The sequence below is a fragment of the Acanthopagrus latus genome, chromosome 1 (genome assembly GCF_904848185.1).
Source record: "Acanthopagrus latus isolate v.2019 chromosome 1, fAcaLat1.1, whole genome shotgun sequence".
Taxonomy (NCBI): domain Eukaryota; kingdom Metazoa; phylum Chordata; class Actinopteri; order Spariformes; family Sparidae; genus Acanthopagrus; species Acanthopagrus latus.
In genome coordinates this window covers 17,282,759-17,296,487 of record NC_051039.1, presented here as the reverse complement: position 1 = coordinate 17,296,487, position 13,729 = coordinate 17,282,759, and the positions used below count along the sequence as shown (strand labels likewise).

The window sequence follows — 13,729 nt, the reverse complement described above, 5'->3', positions numbered from 1 at the left end:
TGACATCTGTGTTGTGTGAGACTCCTTTAATTGTGATTAGTCCAAAGAACACCTTTGCACTAATCAGGTTGTCTAATCAACGTCTTGATAAGCCACACCTGCCAGGTGGACTGATAAATGTGCATAAAAGAATGTCTTAAATCTTTGACTTCAACTTGGAAAAAATGGGAGCAAAAACAAAAGGGTTGCAACATTGCAGACATTGCAAGGTTATACAGCTCAGTAATAAATGTTTATGGTTTTATGTGTGCTACTGATTTGCGGGTTGACAATTTACCTGCTGTACTAGTTAATTCTAGTGCAACAAGAGCAAGCTTAGCTTATATCCTCTTTTGAATAATGTGGCAGTTTTGTTAAATATTTTCCTTGATTCATTTATGATGAGCCTGAACAATCACCTGCAATTTTCAGTGATTGTTTCACAGTTTAATGGTACATTTTTGTGATTGAAGTTGCATAACATTGTCATATTATTGTGCTAAAAGCTCAGATATCGTTGGCAAGGGCAGATATTTCCCTTCACTGTTCGGGGGACAATAAACAGAAAACATTCTAATGAGAACATTTCTGAAGTGGACATCCCCTTTTTTTTTTTAGGACAACTTGGGAAATTTTCTATTCCTGTTTGTCGTGACAAAACCAGGTGGTTTTTTTTTTGGTTTTTTTCTTACTGAGACCTCAGGACATCTACAGTGTTTGTGATGACTGAAACAGGGAGCTGCTTTAAGCCAAAACACTGTTACTTTCTAACCCAAACCAAGTGTTTTTGTGCTTTAACATAAAACTTTGTAAACAAATCAAAAATAGTAAATTTAAAGTTAACAAAACAACAAAATTAATTAGAATTAACAAAATATCTGCTTATTATGATCTGCCAGCACCACACTGAGAGATGCTCCAGAGAAACAGGTGTGTGAGGTGCCAGCTGATTGGTGGTGGACCAAATCATTGTTAGGCATACGGGGGGACCAATCTTTTGAAACTAAAAAACACATTGTTCTGTATCTTGAATTAGCACAAGTATTTTCATTGTATATTATTATATGACATTTAAATGACACTTTCACTGATAAAGATCATCTGAGGTGATAAATCTCCGCCTATGATGAGAAGTGGACAAGTGAAAATGAAAAACAAGCCTTTCCATGAATTAAGCCTCTTTGTTGGCCTCATTTCATAGTAACAGCATTTGGGTGAAACTGCAAAGTTCTGCAAAAAAAGGGTGGAAAAAGCTTAATTTGACAACATAGTTTAATTCTCACTTTGTGGTTCTTCCCCTTTTTGGTACACAGTTCATGTTCTTAATGGAAACTGACTTTTGATCATTTAAGTTACATGATAGGTCATCACTCCACACAGATCTGATCTAACTCTCCTCACATTAACACATCAAACAAACAACCTTTGTATTTGCTACATTGTTTTTCATCTTTAGTGGTGTAATGAACCGTTTTTGAAAAGTGGGGTTGGTAAGATTGTAGAATCCAGTGAGAGCAAGCATCTAGTGGAAGAATCCCACTCCCTCCTTACAGGCCTTCCCTCAGCGCTGGTTAGTTCACTTCTTTCAACATACTCTCTTATCTTTTTTACTAAAATTAACATACATTCCCTACTCTTAAATGGCACAATCAGATAAACACAAGCAAAATAGCCATCAGGAATGTACCGAAAAGGGTTACCCAGACCACCCCAAAAGTGTGTCATTGTTTGAGCCTGCGTCAGGCACGGGATTTTCTCTTCTTTTTTCTCAGAGCATTTGATTTATTGATTGCAGCCTGGATGTAGGGAAGAGATTTCTACAGATATAACATAAATCATTTTAAAGTAACTTGCCAGCCCTCGGTATGATTACATCATCTTCTTACGCCCTTTTCTTTTGCAATGGTAAAATGGTTTTCCAACTGGCATGTTCATAGAGTATGAAAACAAGCTTTCATTTGCATTTTACACCCAAGGTGTGTCAAATGTTTCTTTACATGTTATGCAGATGATACAATCATGTGTTGTTTAGACTCTTGAATTAATAGAATAGCATAGATGGTTGTTATTGTTTCAAAAAGAATGAAACATAGCTAGCAGCTACAGGTAGCATTTGAGACGACTCAGTGACAGCAGTATGAACTGAGCAGTGCTAAATGCTGACAACACAAAGTTAAACTTGTTCTAAAGAAAAAGGAACATGTAACTTTTCAGTGAAAATTTGAAAACACTTTTTTGCTGAAAGTGCCTTTCTTTTCAAAATTGTTGTTACATTCAACTTCTCTATTCCTCCCTCTGGCCACATTCCCACTCCCCCAAACCTATTTGGTCCTATGCTCTGTTCATGAGATGCCCTCTGTTCTCTTGCTCCCGTCACCTTGATCCAACATCCAGGCACGTTTTCACACATTTTTCCTTATCAGCCCTGCTGTACTTATACCAGCCTCTTTATCCAGTCAATGCCAGGCTGTCAAAGCTGCTTCTTCCATTTGCACTTAGCCTTCCCTGTTTGGACCTTTGCTCACTTAATATTTCTTTATCTGATCAGTTACATCAGTGAACTTTCCCTGTCTGCTTGCTTTATCTGTGTTTGGTTCGACAATAACATTGACCAACCTAGTAACCCTCATTCATATGTATCACACCCATAACTTCAACAACATGTCAGTCAAACAGTGCCAGTATCACATCTACTGTAGAAAGTACCAGTGAATGTCTGTCAACCTTTGTCATTTGTTAATGAACATTTCTTGGTCTAAGCTAAGTGATGCTTTTAGAAAAACATATCCCCAGTGTCTCTAGTGTAAATGATTCATATTCACACCAGCCATGACATACATGTTAAATGTCATGTTGATAACATAACACATCTGCAGGGCTTGTTGCCAGGTGCAGAAGAGAAGTATCTCTGTATTATGATTGTGAATTAATCATTTTAAATTGTTTGTAGGTTCCAATATGATTGTTTTGTTTATCTCTGCCACAGTTCTGATGGTTGGTTCTAGCTTCTAAAAAGCTCTGTCAGCCGATAGATTCACACTGTTGGTATGTTAATGCTAGCTTGCTAGCTGTCAGACTGATCATTTGTCAAACATTTTTGTAATTCTATGATTTGTGTATTCAATCTTGTCTCCATTCTGCTATTAAATTTACTTACTTGAATAACTAGCAATATTTAATAATATCAGCCTTGCATTATATATTTTCCCACCATGGCTTGAAAACTTGTCCTGTCATTTCTGTAGTTTTATCAAGATGTAGAGGGAGCAAGGACATCAACTCCCAGGTATTTATTACTTTATTAGTTGCTTAATTAGTGTTTGGTCAATGAGTCATTTTCTGTGACAAAAGACTCCTCCCCCATTCACACAGGGCAGCACCAAGCCTTATAAACAACTTTCTCATTAGCTTAAGCAGTATATGCTGATATGCATGGACAGCAACCATGGGCAACAAACCCTCACATCCAAAAATCCAAGAAGAAAGAACCGTCTTTCTCTCCAAAGACAATGAGGTGTACAGGATTCCTTCTCTTTTCTACGACAGAGACAAAAAGATCTTCATTGCCTTTGCAGAACAGAGAAGCACTGCAGATGACGCCCATGCAAAACACCTGGTTATGAAAACAGGAATGCTGAAGAAGGAGGAGAGCACTGGTGTGAGAGCTATTGAGGTAATCATCCCAAATAATTGTTTCATTGCTAAATTATTTGTGAATCTGCTTTGTTTCCTTCACACATCTCTGATTAATGTTCTCTCTAGTGGTCGGAGCTCAAAGTGGTGAAGGAGGCACATCTTGATGGACATCGTCCGATGAACCCCTGTCCAGTGTACGAGAAAACCAGCAAAACTCTTTTCCTCTTCTTCATTTGTGTTCAGGGCATCGTCGCAGAGTGTTGGCAGAGATTCTGGGGCTGTAACAGGGCTCGTCTCTGCTACATTACAACAAAAGACGGTGGCCAGACTTGGAGCAGTGTGACTGATTTGACACATCTTCCTGATATCAATGAATGGGCCACATTCGCTGTCGGTCCAGGTCATGGTCTTCAAACAGAGAGTGGTAGATTGATTATTCCAACTTATGCATATGCTTCTTGCTCTGCCTCATACTGTTGCATATCATGTTATTGCGCCATCCCGTATGGCCTTGCTCTGTACAGTGACGATAAAGGCAGTAGTTGGGAATTTGGTGAGATGCTTGAGACAAAATCAGTTGAATGTGAAATGGTAGAGGTGTCTGATGATGCAGGCCACAACTACATCTACTGCAATGCTCGTAGTGAGGGAGGCTATAGAGTGGAAGCTATTGATGATGGAGCTGGTTTTAAAACCCTCCCTTCTGCTGGAAAGCTTGTGGAAACAGGTAAAGGCTGTCAGGGAAGTGTGGTCTCCTTTCCAGCTCTAAGCGAAGGTGCCACGACTGACTCAAGCCCAAATAAGTGGCTGCTCTACACCCACCCAAGTGATCAGTCCAACAGGATCAATTTAGGAGTGTATCTGAATAAAACCCCACAGGATCCAAATGGATGGAGCAAACCCTGGATCATCAACAGTGGACCCAGTGGTTACTCAGACCTGGCTTACATTGGTGATGGTTGGTTTGCATGTCTCATGGAGTGTGGGGTGCAGAAATATACTGAGCAGATAGCATATGAAGTTTTTCACTACAGTCATGTCAAGAAGGGTATTGAGGAGTAAACAAATGAAATCAATGCCTATATCAGGTGTGAAGTCTTTTATATATTTTGGATTCCTTGTATGGGGCTGAAGACCTTGAACGATAATAAGATCTACAAATATGTCTGACTTCAAGATGCTGACGCTGAATGTATGTATGATAATATTGTAATGGAGTGTGGGAGGCATTGTGAAGCTGATCACATTGTCATTGTCCTTCCTACAATGAAGTCAAGCAGGCACTAGAGTGTAAAAATCAGATGTTTTTACGTGTCCATCTTTCTCTGAGGCTGTACCACAAAATGACCTGTTGTTTTCCTCAGTTGAGACTTCAGAATGGCCTGTTGTGTATTACAAGTGACACTACTGTGCTGACATTACATGTTAAATTTCTTAATATAATGGTTTTGGATTAATATGATTTAAAAACAAAGTTATAATGACTTACATCATCCTGTAAAATTACTGTTTTTGTTATATTTCAGCTGTAACAACCATATTAATGATGTATGATTAGTGCTACCATTCGATACTCTAAAGTGTGATTCAAATGATGCTGTGTGGACACCAAGTTTTTGTTTTTTGTTCTATCTAAAGAATTAAAAAAGATTTTTGACTAACAATGGCATTGAAATAGCTCTATCTATTGTGTTTCACACTTGTATTCATGCATGAACTTCAAAGGGTATAATTGTTTACTTTTTTGATTAAACAGAAAAGTATCTCCTGCTGTTTAATGGACATATGACAGATGTTCTTGTTATAATGGCACTTTGCACAGGCCAGAAGTTATCTATTAAAAATAAACTCGTTGTGTTTTTTCTCCATGTCTAACCCCAATTGTGGAAAATGTTCGCAATTATGTAAAGTGGCAATAACAAGTGCAGTCAGTGATGGTTTATGACAGTCTGACCTGAACTTGTGTTGCTGACCTTCCTCCTGGAATATAAATGACCAAACTTTTTTTGGCTCTACCCCATTGAGGAAGTGGACTTTTATTTTCTGTAAGAACTTTAATTTTGAATTAATTTAATCTGAGGATTCTAAGAAAAAAAAGGCATACTTCTGAGTTTAAAATCAGCATTCAGACAAATTGTTACACATGCCCCTAATGCTCTTCCTGGGAAAGGATGACTTCAACTGAAATATCTTCCTGTTTTTCAAATCACTTCCTTTCGAAGTGAACCATGACGTCAAGTCTGTAATAAAAGACTCCTCCCTCATTCACACAGGGCAGCACCAAGCCTTATAAACACTTTGCTCATAAGTGTAAACGTTATATGCTGATGTGCATGGACAGCAACGATGGGCGACAAACAATCGTGTAAAAAAATCAAAGAAGAAAGAACCGTCTTTCTTTCCAAAGGCAATGAGGTGTACAGGATTCCTTCTCTTTTCTACGACAGAGACAATAAGATCTTCATGGCCTTTGCAGAGCAGAGAAGCACTACAAATGACGCCGACGCAAAACACCTGGTTATGAAAACAGGAACACTGAAGGAGGAGGAGAGCACTGGTGTGAGAACTATTGAGGTAATCATCCAAACAATTGTTTTATTGCTAAATTACTTGTGAATCTGCTTTGTTTCATTCACACATCTCTGATTAATGTTCTCTCTAGTGGTCGGAGCTCAAAGTGGTGAAGGAGGCACATCTTGATGGACATCGTCCGATGAACCCCTGTCCAGTGTACGAGAAAACCAGCAAAACTCTTTTCCTCTTCTTCGTCTGTGTTAAGGACGGCATTACAGAGAGCTGGCAGAGATTCTGGGGCTCTAACAAGACTCGTCTCTGCTACATTACAACAAAAGATGGTGGCCAGACTTGGAGCAGTGTGACTGATTTGACACATCTTCCTGATATCAATGAATGGGCCACATTCGCTGTCGGTCCAGGTCATGGTCTTCAAACAGAGAGTGGAAAATTGATTATTCCAACTTATGCATATGCTTCTTGCTCCACCTCATACTGTTGCATATCATGTAATTGCTCTGTCCCACATGCTCTCGCTCTGTACAGTGACGATAAAGGCAGTAGTTGGAAATTTGGCAAGATGCTTGAGACAAAATCAGTTGAATGTGAAATTGCAGAGGTGTCTGATGATGCAGGCTACAACTACATCTACTGCAATGCTCGTAGTGAGGGAGGCTATAGAGTGGAAGCTCTTGATGATGGAGCTGGTTTTAAAACCCTCCCTTCTGCTAGAAAGCTTGTGGAAACAGGTAAAGGCTGTCAGGGAAGTGTGGTCTCCTTTCCAACTGTAAGTGAAGGTGCCACAACTGACTCAAGCCCAAATAAGTGGCTGCTCTACACCCACCCAAGTGATCAGTCCAACAGGATCAATTTAGGAGTGTATCTGAATAAAACCCCACAGGATCCAAATGGATGGAGCAAACCCTGGATCATCAACAGTGGACCCAGTGGTTACTCAGACCTGGCTTACATTGGTGATGGTTGGTTTGCATGTCTCATGGAGTGTGGGGTGCAGAAATATACTGAGCAGATAGCATATGAAGTTTTTCACTTCAGTCAAGTCGAAAAGGGGGCATTGCAGGAAAAGAATTGTTTTTGTTGCGTGTGTTCTTGTGTTTGTTTTTAATCTATATTTGTCCCTTTTTACACCTTTATTGAGAGCTCTGCTGAAGATGTGACAGGAAACAGGATGAGAGAGAGGGGGAGTGACATGCAGCAAAGGGCCACGCTACCACTGTGTAGACATTGTATGGGGCTGAAGATCTAAAATGATTAAGAGCTCTACAAATACACCTGACTTTTAGATTCTGATGCTGATGAAGCTTGTAAATATGTAATTATTTGCTTAGGCTAATAGAGTGTGGGGATCATTGTGAAGTTGATCAGATGGCCTTTAAAGTGTTTTGCTGACATGAGACTTCAGAGCAGCTTGTTGTGTATTACAGTGATATTGTTGTACTGAAATCACACTTATAACTACTCAATATAAAGATGTTGGGTTGATATGATTTAAAAAACAAAGTTATAATGACTCACACCATCCATGAAAATGACTGATTTTGTTTTTATTTCAGCTGTAACAACCATATTATTGATGTACGTGTCAGAGATATGTTGCTGATGTTTGCTCTTGTCTACATACAAGTTCATTATTTTCATGTATAGAGTTAAAGTGTTTAAAGTGTTTGATCATCTATGTAGAAATGTAAACTTCATTCCAACTTGAGTTGGAAATGTTAATAAAGTCACTGGTAAGGGGTCACAGGTTTCTCATTGTGCCAACAATACAACTTAATGAACTCATTAATAAATGCACCAGTCTGCAATGTGATTAATGATACATTTTTAGATATGAATTGTGGTCTGGATGGCCGTATGCAGTATAGGTCATAAGTCACATTTTTCACAAAGATGGCTTCAGTTATTTTAGGTAGCTCGTGTCTTGCTGAAGTAAGTTCAAATTGTCATTTTCCTGATAACTTTGGTTTTAATTAATTATGATGCTAGAAAAAGAGGGTGTGACATAATGACTGACAGCTGAGGCCTGCTTGCACTTGAACTGGGCAGGTGTATGTGCAGGGGCTCAGATGTCAATTCATAACAAATGAAGGGGATTTCTTACATGATGTTAAAATTCCCGTCACAGTTGGTTGAGCTATCAGTCCAGGGAAAATATTATTTAATTGATTAAGATGAAGAAGGAAACTTCTGTTTCCTGTTACCAGGTTGGGATGGAAACACGACAATAACTCTAATCAAATTGGCCTCACAAGGCGTCAGCGTGGCTGTAGACTTGTTGATATCTTTGAACAGAATTCCCAGAAAAACAATACTGATAGTGGGTTGATTATCAAGAAGACAGATATATTTTTTTTTCCTTTGATTGTATGGCTGGTGTCCCAGTATGCCTGTACTTAATGATAACTGTGACATTTAATAATCAAATATTGCTATTTGCCTCTTAAATTTTCTGTAATTCTTCAGCAATAAAAGAGACAAAACACACAATGAAGGAAGTTCAAGAGTAATTTGACTGACTGCATTTTTCTCTTCAGATCTTCTAAATATTAGTTAATACAGTTATCATATTCTATTTCAGCCACCATAATCATGTAGTAAAAAAGATATCGACACCCCTGACGGCCATGCACTAAATTAATGAATAATATATTAATAAATAATACTTTGCTCATGCAAAGACTTCAAGAGGTAAATGGTGAGAAAGATGCCAAGAGAGAAAGCACACAGTCGTCTTTTTATCAAAGGTCACTGAGCATGTAGTAGTCCTGGTGTTTTCTGGTCGTCACATGTGTGTCACTGCTGAAAAGGAAGTGGACTTTTATTTTCTGTTAATCAACTGAAAAGTGCTTAAGAGGATTTTCCTGTTTTTCAAGTCACTTCTTGAGAAGTGAACAATTCAATTTAGTCTGTAATCAGAGACCCTTTCCTGATAAAACAAAACAAAAAAAAAACAACCTGCACTACCCTGGAACAGCAGGCGATCTCTGATGATTGAAGCAGTTTACTCTGTGTTTAATTCTTTCGTAACCACTGCGCGATCACTTTACATCAAACATGGACGACATAACTTTAAAGGATTATCTGCCAAACCAAAACCTCCATGCATCAAAGGTCACTGAGCCTGTAGCAGTCCTGGTGTTTGCTGTTCGTCACGTGTGTGTGTCACTGCTGGAAACACAGAAACACACAGAGAAAAGTCCTCCAATGTGTTGGATCACTTAACGGTTGACTGAGGCTGAGCTGACGACGTCATGTCTCAGGCCTCTCTGCACTTGTTTGGAGGCAAAACACAGCTGGTTAAATTAGGACTTTTCTGCAATCTTCTCTTTTTCTGCTTTTGTTATGGCTTTGAATCATGCCCAGACTATAATCATGCGTATTTATCCCAGAACACACACCCACACCTGTGAAAGAGAGCTGAGGATATATCGAGCTATTCAGCAACAGCTGTTTGGATGAAAAGTTTGTCGTTGTAAATAAACTGGATCGTCACCTTGACCTTAAGTCCGCCTCTCGCTCCCTCTATCCCTCTCTGCTTCATGGATTACTGTTTGCGAGTGTAACACTGTCTTTATCACAACTCACTTTTCACCTTCTTTTTTTCTTTTATTAATGGAAATTGACTTCCATATTGTGGCAGTGCCCCTCGTCTCTGTACATGAAGCCTTTCTCTCTTACAGACATAGTGAGATCATGAGCTCATAGGTGGCTCTAGTGTTACATGTTGTCCATCCATGCCGTCTTTAGGGAATGGAGAGGGTTCCCCTTTCTTCAGACATTCATTCATACCCCAGCAGCATATTTCCTGTCACAGTCTGACAGTGGCCCACACATCACCAACTAACTTCAATGGGCCACACTCCATGAAGATATATGGAGATTTGATGTTTTCAAAGCGGGGAGCAGGACTGTGAGTGTGCATGTGCGGCATAATTGAATTAAACTCCGATATGAAAGAGCGTGCCAGGAAAAGCAAACTGCTCCCTGAGGGATTATTTAGGCTGAAGGCAGCTGTTTACAGACGGCAGGCGATCTGCTATGAGCCATATCACACTCACACCAGCAGCGACGTCCTGGGAGAGATTTTCTTTACACATTTACCCACTGATGTTCCTCTGAAGAACAAATGTGCAAACAAAAGTGTCGTCCAACAACACAATCAAGCCTCTATTGTGAGATCGACTGTAAAAACTTGTAAAACTTTACATAATTGTGTAAAAACATATTAAAATTCATTTCTACATTTCCAAAATTCTGTTTTGAATAAACAGCTTTAATTTAAAGACTGAACAATAAAGGAAATTGCATGTATATTATACTAGATTTTTTATGTAAAAATTGGGTTTCATCCTCTGAGGAATTTTTTTTTTTGCATTAGTAGACTTGACAGGACAACACTGCCAAGTCCTTAATGATTTGCCTGGTTAAGAAAGAGTCAAATAAATTAAATTATTCTATCATTTAAACTTTATACTGCCTCTCTTTAAGTGCATTTACTCCGAATGAATTACTTTCGCAACCCCCGACACATTTATGATCTCTTACAACCTGCAAACAGCCGTCTGATGGAGCAACAGACAGTCGATGTCAATGTTCACTTCACAAATAGCTAAAATCTTTTGGTCCTGAACAAACATAATATGATGAGCTGCATGCATTTATATGGAATGAGCTAATAAAGAGACACTACAGGTGAAAAAAAACAAATGAATGTTCTTCATGCGTTGGTCAATTTTCTGACATTTTGTGCTGTTTTGCTTCCACAGAATTGACTTTTTTCAGACTGGTGGAAAGAAAATGGGCACATATTTAATTTCACAATCTCAATATCTAAAAATAACATTTCTGAACACTTTTGCTGGTGAAGTTTCATTGTGACATCCACACAATTATTCACCTGAAGTAAGTCCACTCAAGGCCACTGTTTTGAAAATAGGCCTATAGGCTTCATAAGGCATCACTGAAAAAGAGCCATTCTGCATTTGAGTGGGTCTGGACAGGCCCAATTACACAACATGTTGCTGTGTTGTTGCTGCTTCTCACTCCTAAATACAGGCGCTCTTCTGCCTCATATTTCCACATAACAAGAGACAAAAAAAGAAGCCACAAGTGATAAAAGTCAGTGCAGTTGTAACGTTTTAACAGATGATCACTCGCATATTCATAGAGACCAGCGCGTGGTAAAAAGGCCTGTTCTGACTAAAGCAAACACCGACACACACACACACACACACACACACACACACACACACAGGGTCAATAACAAAGGAAGGAAGAAAGATAATGTGCTGGTGCTCAGATATTTTCTCAAATCACAATAAACAGCGATGTCATGACATCTGAACAATTTCCTTTTCTCTGTAAAGCCAGACAGTCAGAGATATGAGGGACATGTAACTTGTTAAGTGTTTTCACGTCGGTTTAATTATTTTTAATTCATTATTTAGGCTATTTTTTTTCCCCATCGTTCTAATCTTACAAAATAAACGGCCCCACATTTTGCCACACAAAGCTCCATCTCTCTCTCAGCTCTTAACCTGTCACCCTATAATTAGTCAATTATGTAAAGGATATTGATCCTTTTGTGATTCTTTAATATTCATTGTGTTGCGCTTTAATTCACGTTTCACTGATGTCTCGTCTCAAATTCCGTCAGAACAAGACAGAAATATGTCGGCCTAAAACAGTAAATCAATAATCTAAAAGAAATGTAACTTTTATTTGATGATGTCTGATAATTATAAACCCCGTCATATTTTATTCAAATTGCACAGATTTTTAAAATTCATTCACGTTTTATTGCAAACATATTAAAACACTGTAAAATATCACGTATCCAAAAAACATCTGCTTCAAGAAAACAACTCGCTAAATATGGCGGCCTGTCCGCAGGTTTAGGCCGTCTTTAAAAACTGTCGTACCTTTTACATTCTGTACCATGTGAGTTTATTCTGAGATTCCCGTAAATTCGTCTTCAAAAATCAAATTGAATTCGACGAAACTTTTATGATCCCAGCGGGGAAACCGGACACGTGGGAGACGTGATGGTAGTTGGGAATCATTCCGTGCAGCGACACGGGAGACATGAACGAGGAGCCGGGGGCCAAAGATGGGACGGCGGCGCAGCGACCCGGGTCGAAATGTTCAAATGTAAGACGAGAGGGGAAATTCTTGGAGAGGAGCGAGGAGAGCGCAGGTATGATGCTGTTCACAGGTGCGATACACTGGGAGCCCAAACGGCTCCTTATGTCCAGGTCGTGGTATAAATCAGGACCCGCGCTGTGCGCACCGAGCAGCGGGAAGACGGGCATCAGGCTGCGCTCCTGCGCCCTGGAGTCCTTCAGCGCGCCCACACAGAAATGCTGCCTCTTGAAGCGTTTCCTCCGCCGAAGGAAACTCCCGTTTTCAAACATATCGGCCGACATGGGATCCAGGGTCCAATAATTCCCTTTCCCAGGATTCCCGGGCTCCCGGGGCATTTTGACAAAGCAGTCATTCAGAGACAAGTTGTGGCGGATTGAGTTTTGCCACGCAGGGAACTTCTCCCGATAATACGCAAAGCGCTGGCTGATGAAATCACAAATCTCACTGAGAGTGAGTCTCTTCTTCGGGCTCTGGAGGATGGCCATGGTGATGAGAGCGATGTAGGAGTACGGGGGCTTCACAAAGGCGGTTCTCCTGCCCGGACCCTCCTGTAGCCGGACCGTGAAGTCTCCCTCCTCCCGGTCTGCAGGAGCGAGGGATGACGCGCTCTGCTCAAAGTCGACATTGCTCTCATTAAACACTGAGAAAGATGTCTTCTTCACGTCTGTCTGTCCCCCAACGTCAGTGATCGACCCGTCCATGAGTTTGCCGCCCAAGGTCATGGCCCAGAGCGTCCGGTGGCACGCCGGCCCCAGCAGGCGAGATCAGCGCCTGTCCGGGACAGAGCAGACCCCCTTCTCTCCTTTCATTCACAAAAAAAAAAGTTGCGCATCTGACTGCATCTTTGACTTTTCTGCCTCCCACTCTAAACTTTCTCCTCCTCCTCCTCCTCCTCAGTCTGTCTTCATCACAACAGCAGCAGACACCAACCTGAAGCAAAAACATCTGAATGAAAGGGACAGATTGTGAATGGTACTGCTGAGGATAATATCAATTATCCTATGATTCAAGTATCTTGGGTGATAGATGAAGATTTGAAAGGCACGTTTTCATTGTGGGAAAAATGATTGTGTCAGGGTTCTCGTTTTATACAAGTGGCCTACTTTTCCACTGTTGAACGAGGCAGCAAAGACACAACTGAGACCCATTATGCCAAGATGTATGCAGGATTCACGTATTTAAACTAAATCTAAGTTATACTTCAGCTGATTCTTCATTATGTTTAATTTTAGTACAATGTCTCAAAAATGACTGTCTGGATATCACTGATAAGATAAACTATAACTGCACAATGAAAATAAAATAAGTATTTACTAAGTCATGCATTCATAATAGTACAAAATAAAAGTACATTAAGCCATGTACCCTTGACAGAGTCTGTTTCAAATAGTATATATGATAAGTGGATTATACAGACATTAATTTATGAGCATGC

General features: G+C 39.8%; 3 protein-coding genes across 3 annotated transcripts; 2 read left to right on the top strand and 1 right to left on the bottom strand.

Annotated features, from left to right (window-relative positions):
- Positions 1–3,359: 3,359 nt before the first annotated feature.
- Positions 3,360–5,305, top strand: LOC119020761 (sialidase-3-like). Its single transcript, XM_037100392.1, has 2 exons — positions 3,360–3,652; positions 3,742–5,305. Exons 1-2 carry the CDS (start codon positions 3,425–3,427, stop codon positions 4,675–4,677), a joined length of 1,164 nt encoding a protein of 387 aa, XP_036956287.1. The 5' UTR covers positions 3,360–3,424; the 3' UTR covers positions 4,678–5,305.
- A 606-nt stretch (positions 5,306–5,911) lies between these two features.
- On the top strand, positions 5,912–7,922 carry LOC119020759 (sialidase-3-like). The gene is made up of 2 exons (XM_037100378.1): positions 5,912–6,189; positions 6,278–7,922. Exons 1-2 carry the CDS (start codon positions 5,962–5,964, stop codon positions 7,253–7,255), a joined length of 1,206 nt encoding a protein of 401 aa, XP_036956273.1. The 5' UTR covers positions 5,912–5,961; the 3' UTR covers positions 7,256–7,922.
- A 3,448-nt stretch (positions 7,923–11,370) lies between these two features.
- LOC119020766 (forkhead box protein D2-like) lies at positions 11,371–13,639 on the bottom strand. Its single transcript, XM_037100406.1, has one exon. The coding sequence runs from the start codon at positions 13,014–13,016 to the stop codon at positions 12,132–12,134; it is 885 nt and encodes a 294-aa protein (XP_036956301.1). The 5' UTR covers positions 13,017–13,639; the 3' UTR covers positions 11,371–12,131.
- Between the last annotated feature and the right edge of the window lie 90 nt (positions 13,640–13,729).

Excerpts from the sequence above, each read along its gene's own strand:
- LOC119020761 (XM_037100392.1), top strand. The coding sequence starts at position 3,425 with ATGGGCAACAAACCCTCACATCCAAAAATCCAAGAAGAAAGAACCGTC. Across the intron at positions 3,653-3,741 it reads CTGGTGTGAGAGCTATTGAG|TGGTCGGAGCTCAAAGTGGT; the intron begins GTAATCATCCCA and ends TGTTCTCTCTAG.
- LOC119020759 (XM_037100378.1), top strand. The coding sequence starts at position 5,962 with ATGGGCGACAAACAATCGTGTAAAAAAATCAAAGAAGAAAGAACCGTC. Across the intron at positions 6,190-6,277 it reads CTGGTGTGAGAACTATTGAG|TGGTCGGAGCTCAAAGTGGT; the intron begins GTAATCATCCAA and ends TGTTCTCTCTAG.
- LOC119020766 (XM_037100406.1), bottom strand. The coding sequence starts at position 13,016 with ATGACCTTGGGCGGCAAACTCATGGACGGGTCGATCACTGACGTTGGG.